Here is a 10,196-nt window from a genome sequence, read left to right on the forward strand (position 1 = left end):
TGCTTCTCATTGCATATGACATTACATTGAAGTATTTTCTTTGTATCATTTGCTCTTATATATGTACAGAGGAAGTTTTCAAAATACGACATTACAAATTTCAAAGAACATCTCTATTAAATCGGTATTTTAGTTATTTAAGGATGATAAATAACACACGTCAGACAACCACAATATAATTTTAAATAAATTTTATTCAACCATAGTATGAGAAAAATAACATCACTCTGTCAAAGGTGCATTGGCAAATGATATACTTTATTTAAATAACATTAGAAAGACTTTATAATTAATTAATTTCACTGCCCCAGTTTTGCCAAGAGAAGCCATTCTGATAATCGTGAAACAAGAAGAGGAATTTGTTTATGTACTATTAGTCATATATCCTGTGATCGTACAATATTGTTGTTATTAATTGAAGGTTCGTCAACATCCTCTGGCCGTATGAGCACAGTGAGTGGCTGCAGCGGAACAAGCATGGGTGACAGTGGAACACATTCAGATACTGAGGACAGAAAGGTACTAAAACGTACATACTGAAGCTACAACATTTATTACTGCAATTGGCTTACTCAGTTCACTGTAATAATAGTAGATGTTAGTGAGATACTATTAGATGTAATATATTCTAGGTGCTAAAAATGTCTATTTTGCAGCACATCTGTGACTTCAGCAAAATGAATGGAAGAACGACTGTTCAGAATTATGAAGTTCCTCCAGCACCTCGACCACTTCAAGCAAAATGGCAGTCTCCCCATTTGGCGACGTGCATAGAGGTAGGTAATGAAAAAGGACTTAACATTTATTTGAGACTGGCTGTCAGGAGACATGTCAGTGATAAATGTTGTGATTATATTACTGTGATAAGCAATTTGATGGGTGTTACTTGACACAAAAATCATGTTTGTTAGTCCCTAGGTTTAATTTGAAGTGAAGGAACCTGAAGGAAATTCTCTTTCTATAAATAAATCTCTTGCAGACTCATATTCCAAGACTTTGAGAATTAGCTTTTATATTCCAACATGTGCATCAGGTTCTTTTTTTTAAAAAAATGAAAGGATTCGTCTGGTGCATGATGATCATCATGGTAGTATATATGGTGGTGGTCAGACAGCAGTGCACACCTCTAGTGTGCAGTCCTAAGGGTTCAGCAAGGAGATGGGCTAGTAGCATAAGCAAATATCTTATTACTCTCTTCACTGTTGAGGAATTTAAAATCCGTGCATTGTTAGGTAGCAGCCTTCATCCTACTTTCTAGCCGTACAGTCAACATTTCAGCAATGGGTTTGCTTTTTCTAGCAGGCAGGAATTAACTGAACAGAATAGTGTGAAGTACAGGCCTACATGAACCTGACTGAGCTTGCCTGGGACCAGTTGAAACATACAGTGCATCATCACAGGAACCCTGTTTATATCTGAATAATGTAAGGAGAGGTTATTCTAGAGAGTAGGATGAGCTTGGGCAGAAATGCCTCAGTCACCTTCTGGACAACATGCCAGGGAGGCCTCAAGCAAGTTGAAGCACATGAGGTTGATCAGTGAAGTATCAAAAGTTACCCAGCACCAGAATGCCTTTACTGTGGTATGATTTCTTTTATTTTTTTTATTTTTTAAAACTCCACAGTAAAGTTAATTTCTTAATCTCACAAATTTTCTTCTTTCATTCCCTACTCTCTGTGAATATAAACCCATACATGTTTTGCAGATATGTAGATCCTGCAAAAAATTTTTTTTGAGGAGTTTTTTGTTTTCTGATGGTGATATACAAGGTGTGACAATAAAGTAATGAGACTGATTTTCTTTGCAAGATGTGGCAACCCTGTAGGCTTGCGTAGGCACAATATCTTTGACCTTGGTCTATAAGCTGTTTCTAGTCCAAGCGGCACATCGGTGCAACCGCTCAGTCGTGAGTTGTGCTGTAATAAGTTAACATGTGTTTTTGTGCCTCTTGTCACGGAAATGGAACTGCATAATATTGCGCAATGGTATGCCATTTATTTTTGCACTAAATTGGGTGAAAACGTGATGACAACTTACGGTAAGCTTCAGAAAGCTTTTGGAGAGGAGGTTATGTCAAGAGCTCAAGTTTTTTGTTGGCATAAAATGTTAGGGAAGGCAGAACGAATGTTGAAGATGAAGACCACAGTGGACGACCATCAACCTCACAGATGGATGTCAACTTGGCCAGGATGCATGAACTCGTACGATCTGATCGAAGATTATCTGTGAAAATTATGGCAGAACTGAACATCAATCGAGAAACGGTTCGTCTAATAATAACTGAAGATCTTGGTATGAGAAAGATTTGTCCAAAAATGGTCCCCAAAAATCTCTCACCACAACAGCGAGAAACAGAGAAAAATGTGACAGTCGATCTGTTAGAGCAAACGGAAATCAATCCAGAATTGTTGAGCTGTGTTATCACTGGTGATGAAAGTTGGTTTTCTCAGTACGATCCAGAGACAAAACACCAAAGTTCGCATTGGTGCTCAAAGGGAATGCCCAGACCAAAAAAAGCTCACATGTCAAAGTCAAAAGTGAAATGTTTCTTTGATTCCAAGAGCGGGTGCCTCCTGGACAAACAGTTAACCAATATTACTACAAAGAAATTTTAGAAAGACTTCATAAAAGAGTTCTTCAAGTCAGTGCCAACATTGCTGATAATTGGATTCTGCATCATGATAATGTGCCATCCCATACTGCTCTGTCAGTACAGCAATTTTTAACCTCAAAACAAATTTCAGTACTACCACAGCCACCTTATTCACCAGATATCGCTACGTGCGACTCTTTTCTATTTGCAAGAGTCAAAACGGTGGTCAAGTGAAACCATTTTCAAACAGCACTAGATGTCCAAAAAGTTGTGATGAGGATCTTGGAGGATATTACCGGAGATGAGTTCCAGAAATGTTACCATAAATGGCAGAAGTGCTGGAAAAAGTATGTGCCATCAGAAGGGAACTACTTTGAAGGAGACATCACTAAACTTGACTAAAATGGGAAGCAACATTTTTTTTCACATCAGTCTCATTACTTTATTGTCGCACTTCATAATGGCCTTAGTGCAGAAAAACTCCAACCATAAAAGATAGAATGTAAAGGGGAAAGTTTTGAAAGTAGGTCAGAAAATCACAGTTAGCAAGCATACTGAAAATAAAATTGTACAAATTAATGATAAATTTGTAGAACCAGTTGAAGAACTTTTGTATTTTTGGCAGTTGAAGACATCAATTATATTGATAGCAAAAGATATACACAAAGATAATATGTCTTGAAATGTTTTGGATGAAATGTATAGGGTTTTCAAACCTGTGTCCCAAAAGAAAGTTTGTAGTCAGTGTTAACACCAGTTTTGACACATGGAAATGAGATACAGACCTGTATATAAAAACATTTTTAAATTTTGGGTTACTTCATGGGCACTGGACGTACGTATGTTATCGAGAGAAACAGTGAAATGGACAGGTGGATCAGACTGTAGACTGGGATGGGAAAAGTAATTATGACTCTTATGGAAGTGAAATAATGAAAAGCCTAGGAAGAAAAAACAACAACATGGAAAGGATAGATTGTTACTCAGTACAGAGGGGAAGCACTGAGTCACAGACAAGCACAGTGAAAACAATATTAGAAATATTTAAGCTTTCAGACAAAGGCCTTCCTCAAAAGTAAAACTCTCTCTCTCATTCATACAACAGTTCATACACACGTGGCTTAGCGGCCGTATGTGTGTGTGTGTGTGTGTGTGTGTGTGTGTGTGTGTGTGTGTGTGTGTGGTGAAATGATGTTATATGTACCAAGAAAGATCCTTAAAGATCCTTAAAATCAGAGACAGAATAGCTGGCAAGTATTTATTTCATAAGGCACTATTCGAGTACTGCTAATAACTGCTTTTTGTACAGTTAATTGCTACTTCAGGGAGCAAAGTAGGATAGGTTTTGGAGTTTTAAGGATGAGGGGCAGGTCACTGACACCACAGAATGAAAGGGACCTACCTACTGTTAGATAATTTCGAGACAAAGATTGTATTTGGATTACGTAAGGTAAGAAAACGAAGGTGGGATGTAACAGCTTGTCAATGATGAGATTGTGAGGGTTAGAATAGATGCTCGCATTTGGAAAAGAAATTAGACTGTGTCCTTCTCAGAGGGACCCTTCAAACATTTGCCGTAAGCAGTTTAGCAAAACCACAGAAGACCAGACCTGGACTTGACCTGGTGTTGTTCTGAAAGCAAGTACAGTGTCTTATCACTAGTGGCCAAGTGGTTCTAGCTGCTACAGTCGGGAACCGTGCGACCGCTGTGGTCACAGGTTCGAATTCTGTCTCGGGCATGGGTGTGTGTGATGTCCTTAGGTTAGTTAGGTTTAAGTAGGTCTAAGTTCTAGGGTACTGATGACCTCAGATGCCAAGTCCCATAATGCTCATAGCCATTTGAAATATTTCTTTTCAGTTAAGTTCATGTGGGGGCAAGAAAACCAAATAGAGAAGTCTTTCAGAAAGTCATACACCATGAGAAAGGATATGTTTGTGGGTCATCTGTGAAGGAAATTGGGAATTTTTTATTGGCTGTGAAAATAGAAGTAGATGGGAAATTCAGAGGATCATTTAAATAGTAGTATATGTAAAACAAATTAATATGGATGCCTGATGCAGTAAGTACATTAAGATGAGAAGATTAACAAAAGATAGGATGATGGCATCAAACCTATTAAAAGACAGATGACTTTAAAATAAGGACATGTTAATTCCCCTGGTTAACAATAAAACAGAATGTCATTAATATCATTCATGCATTTTGTAGTAGCTGCTACTCTATACTATTGTACTTTCTGATTCATTTCACATAGCTAAATGGCCTCCTTGAAGATTGTATCTGTTGGACAAAATGTGTGGATTAGTGAGTGTTTTCTTGTGTAGGTATTAAGCAGATCTTAAACCCAAAAGAGAAAATTTTAGCTGTGTAGGGGTGCTGGCAAAAAGATGAACAGTGTTGTTAAGATATTCAATACAGTAATATTTATGACCTTTAAGGTGACTTTCGTATCCACAAATTTTGGTTGACATCAGTGCACTGTTTATAGGACCGACCACCACAGCCAGTGCCTCGCCCAGATTTGAATGGAGAGAGCATACCAGTAGATTCTGAAGAACGCGCCAGCTATGGTAGTTACATAGCACCAGATAAACTAGCTCCACCGGGCAGCACTGGTAATCATAATTTTAATTTCCATGATTTGCTTTATTCAGTGACATTAAATCAGATAATGCATTTGATGCAAGTAGTTTCTTTCTGCATGCCCATTTGATTCCAGATTAATGGACTGCAAACTGTATTTTAAAATGCTTCATGCTAGATGTTACAGAATGGTATTGCAGTTCTGTTTCACATTACTTATAAGTGAGAGACTGAATTATAATTCCAGCATTTCAGTCAATTAAAAAAAAGAAAGGAGTTTTTTTTATACAATGTCATTGTAATTATTGGACTTTTTGTTAATGGTTTACACATTTTACAATTGATGATATGTGGGCTTCTGTCACTGGTGTTCAGAGAAGTTGTGAGTAAAAATGTACCTGATAATACAGTACACAACAATTCTATTAGCATGGTCGTGTTTGGAGCATTTAAAATAACAATTACTGCATACCAGTCACCAGTAACATATGTTGTTGTAGATCACTACATCAGTTAATCACTAAATGACTGTCAGACAGATTATGTGCAAGAACTGCAGTGCAGTGAAACAGTGGAATCGGAACAACAACTTTTTACAGTTACATTGGTACTGGTAGTGATCAACAGGAAAGGAATCTGCACATTGTTTGACTGTATTTATGTTGAATCTCCTCTCAAAATGCTTCATTCTTAATGTAGTTTATTAGTAATGACAGGTGAGTATGCTTGTAACCATCCTCAAATTAGGTATCTTCTGCAAATCCTCTACAATACATGAGGTTGTAACAATATATGAAATAGTTTTTGCTATCCATGAAAGAATACTTGAAAAATTTGTGTGCTATGGTGTGTTGAAATTTCTGCTATGATACTGAGCCAGGATAGTTCCAAAAGCTTTAGCTGTATAACAAAGGATTTGATACCGAAGTGATTATACAGTTAAATCACATACTCTGTCCTATTTCAAGCTTGCCTTCTTTGTTCTTATTTATTTTTATTTACACTGTAGCCTACTGTATAAGAACATAGTGGATGTTTCTTAGACATTCACAGTGATCTCCGTCAAATAAAATACTGTAGTGCCAACATCCCATTTTACGTAATTTTGAAGTGCAGTTGTAAGCTGAACACATCATATTGGTGGCTTGTGTTGCATACATGCTTGGATGATTAGAATGAGCATGGCGTTGTTCAGTAAAGAGGCTTAAATAGTTTATTGTTTGCCATTGAAGTTTGACACCTTTGATCTTTTTCAGAGTAGTGATGCATTTATTGGAATGCCACAAAAGTATAATTAGCATGTGTTATTGTTCATTGACCAAGCATACTGTACAGCAGTGAACGGTAAGAGTATCGGCTAATAATAAGCTTGCTTTACTTGGTTACAGGTCGAACTCTTATGCTGAAGTCTCCAGTTAGCAGAAGGAAGGGATACATTCAGACTGAAGATACCCAAACAGAAGCAGAATACTTGAAAATTGAGGCATCTGAAAATAATGAGAAAGACACTGTAACCCCACTAACACCAAATTCCCCAGCACCTGACTACATGAATGTGCATGTTGGCATTGAATCTAACTTTCCTGACTACATGAATGTTGAAATTTCAAACAACGTTAACCCTGCACCCCCTATTCCACCCCGAGGTAAGATTACTGATTTCTTGACATAAAATTTTCAGAAGCTTCTGGTATTTTTTCTGTAAAAAGGAAGGATCCTATTTTGTACTGACAGTACTATAACCACATGACAAATAAAGTCTATTTGCTTTACAGTTCCTTAAAAAAATGAAGATATGGACATCAAAGATCAGTAAAGCATTTGAGGAACAAAAAGAGATTGTTTAATAAGGTGACATAATGTGCCATGTTGTGCAGCTGAATCTACATAAAGAAAAGACGTGGAAATTTTACTATAACATACAATTGTCTAGTCTGAACTACACTTCTGCTTCCAGATATATGAGTGTTGTGCAGTGTCTGTTGTACATTAATTTGCATGTATTTCAGACTGAACATACTGTTTGTGTCACTGTGTTGAAGTGAATGCTTTAAATGCTTGTGTTGGTGAATAATTTTAATTTACATTTGGAAGGCATAGAATTTTTGCTGTATTTTTGTGACTGAAAATAATGATTCCATTTACGCTGAGTAAATCTTGTAATATTTATTTCAAGTGCATTCAAATTCAGAGAGTTCATTTGTGAGAAGAGGGGCCTAAAACACTGTGTGGTACAGAAATTCTGTTTCTTTTCATAAATGTTATATGTAGAACATTCATTCCTCTTGAGTCCACATATTATGTACATGTTGTTGCATATTGTATAAATGTTTTATAGAAACATATTTTTGTACATTAGGCAGGTATTTATGTAAACTGATTATGTAATTAATTACAGTTATGTAATTAAACTTAAGTATGACTTTCCCCAATTATGCAAATAATAGTCAATAGTTTAGTGGTATTTTTATGCACAATTTTCACATTATTTGTGAAAATTTCTATTGTATATATTAAATGTAATTTATAAATGCATGAAGCATTACTTTTATGTAACTTTCCCAAGCTCAGAGCTGGTGTGTATAATGATGCTAGGGTCAGAGGCTGTTACTCTGGTGGGAACAAGAACTACTACAGTGAAATAATTATTTTGCAGCTGTGCAAAATTTGACAATAATGTTTAGCAGAAATGTACATCATCATTACTTCAAATCCATTTTTCATGTGGCTCATTTTTATGGACTGTTGTGGATAGCAGCTTTGTACTTTATAATGTGTCATCATTTACAGTGAATGTGGAATTGTTTAATAGGAAATTTAGGTTTAATTGTGTGAAAATAAATCTGAATCCACTCATCTCAAAATAACTGTATAATTTAAGTTATTTTTATACTGAGTTATACAAATATTTGCCTGGTTATCAGTGAATTGAGTTATTTTCCATACAAATATATTGTCAGATCCCACCATCTGCTTGTATAAAAGCCTGAGTAAAAATGAACTCTACCAGCATAATTTGAGATTGTATTTCTGTGAGATATTTGTAGTAATGTCAGTGTGCTGTTCGTGTATGTATGTAATGTGAATTTGATATTTGATATTTGTGCCTAATTGAAATAATAAAATACAAAAAGAAAAAACTTTTTTGATGAAAATCACTGTACATTATGATAATGTTTGGAAGTACAGAGAGTTCATAGATAGTTTCTGAATGCATATTGCTGTGTGCTGTCAGAGTGACAAGAGAGGACAAGTGTTGTTGTGTTATAGAAAGAAGAGTGATGGGAAAATTTCAGAAACACATTGAATTTTCATTGTTTTTGTGGGCAGCTCATATTTATTTGTTATTAGTGTTCAAACTGCCATAAAATATTCTTTCAAAATTTTATCTACACTTCTCACACTGTTTGTATTCTCCCTCTACCCTCTTGCACATCAGTATAATCTCAGAATAACTTTTTAATTCTCTTAAGCTGCAGCTCCATTTTTTTCTCCAATCTGTTCCTTCATCTGCCCACGCTTTAAATTTTTATAAATGAATAATCTTTTTTCTGCAAAATGACTTCTGTCCCTTTATTGATCATTGTATATTCGTATTCCCTTCTCTTGAAGATAAGCTATAATAATGTTTTCCAATCTAATACTGCAGACATTAAGTGGTTCAGAAGATTTCAAAAGATAGAAAATCTGAGTCAGTTATAGATCCTAAACATCTTGTAACGTCTGTAGAAAGTTGAATCTAATCTGATTAAACAAAATCTAACAGTTCATAAAGGATTAAAATTTAATTTAAACTTAAGCTGTGTCTTAATGTTTATTCAATCAGTCAATAGAATAATTAATTACTTGAGAAAATCAGATTAGAAAACTTTACAAGCAGCACTGTGGTGTCTTGCCTGCCAGGTGCCACAAGGAGACTCAGCTCAGGAGGTGGCTGACCTGCCTTGTCTCAAACCCATGTCTGCACCTGGTGATGCCCAGTCATCTTGTTGTCTGGTGTGGCCCTAGCATGATGGAGGTGCTGCTGGATTCTGAATACCTCTGCCTCAAAATCTTCTACTGTTTATATGGCTCCAGTGTGCATTTGTTAACTAAAACTCCACGTTCAGTCACATAGCTTGTAACAAGTATTTTGCCCTCGTGTGGTGACAGCGTCCTGCCCATTCCAACTATTACTGCTTAGATTAGATTAGATTAGTTTTTCGTTCAACAGATCTGTGCTGAGGACATCCTCGTGGATGCGGAACATGTCTTTTTTTTAATCTGAAATAACAATACTAATAGTATGAATATATACATCATTTGTTTCTATTAAAAAATTTGTCAATGGAGTAGAAGGAGTTGGCCACTAGTAAGTCTTTCAGGCTCCTTTTAAACTGATCTTTATTTGTAACTAAATTCTTTATGTTTGCTGGCAAATTATTGAAGATATGAGTGTTCCTGAGTAGTGGACCCTTTTTGAACTAAAGTAAGTGTTTTCAAGTCCATGTGCAGATCATTTTTGTCCCTGGTATTGTATGTATGAACTGAGCTGTTTGTTGGAAAAAGAGATATATTATTTAGGACAAATTTCATTAAGGAGTAAATATACTGAGAGGCAGTAGTTAGGATACCCAGTTCTTTGAAGACGTTTCTACAGGACGTCTGTGAATTTACTGCACAAGTAATACCTATTGCGCACAATTGGACTCTGAAAACTTTTGTTTGACCTGAAGAGTTACCCCAGAATATTATACCATATGACATTATGGAATGAAAGTAGGCAAAGTATGCAAGCTTTTTCATTTTTATGTCGCCTATGTCTGCTAACACTCGAATTGCAAATACAGATTTGTTAAGGTGTTTCTGCAATTCTGTGGTGTTCTCCTCCCAACTAAATTTATTGTCAAGTTGTAATCCCAGGAATTTAAGACTGTCAACCTCTTCTATCAGCTCTTCTTCATACTTTATGCATATGCTGGGTGGAAACCTCTTACAGGTTCTAAAATGCATATAGTGAGTCTTTTCGAAGTTTAATGT

The 10,196-nt window shown here is 35.9% G+C and overlaps 1 protein-coding gene across 5 annotated transcripts in view; it reads left to right on the forward strand.

Moving 5' to 3' along the window:
- LOC124594733 (phosphoinositide 3-kinase adapter protein 1) overlaps positions 1–8,279 on the forward strand; it is a 477,024-nt gene extending 468,745 nt beyond the window's left edge. For 4 of the 5 annotated variants that reach the window (XM_047133105.1, XM_047133106.1, XM_047133104.1 and 1 more), the window contains exons 16-19: positions 422–519; positions 657–776; positions 5,083–5,209; positions 6,566–8,279. In XM_047133105.1, coding sequence (XP_046989061.1) covers positions 422–519; positions 657–776; positions 5,083–5,209; positions 6,566–6,849 — 629 coding nt within the window. In that variant the 3' untranslated portion in view covers positions 6,850–8,279. The remainder of the gene's footprint in view (positions 1–421; positions 520–656; positions 777–5,082; positions 5,210–6,565) is intronic. The other variant, XM_047133103.1, reaches the window with a different exon arrangement.
- The last annotated feature ends 1,917 nt before the right edge of the window (positions 8,280–10,196 follow it).

This window comes from Schistocerca americana, chromosome 2 (assembly GCF_021461395.2).
Source record: "Schistocerca americana isolate TAMUIC-IGC-003095 chromosome 2, iqSchAmer2.1, whole genome shotgun sequence".
Classification (NCBI taxonomy): Eukaryota; Metazoa; Arthropoda; class Insecta; order Orthoptera; family Acrididae; genus Schistocerca; species Schistocerca americana.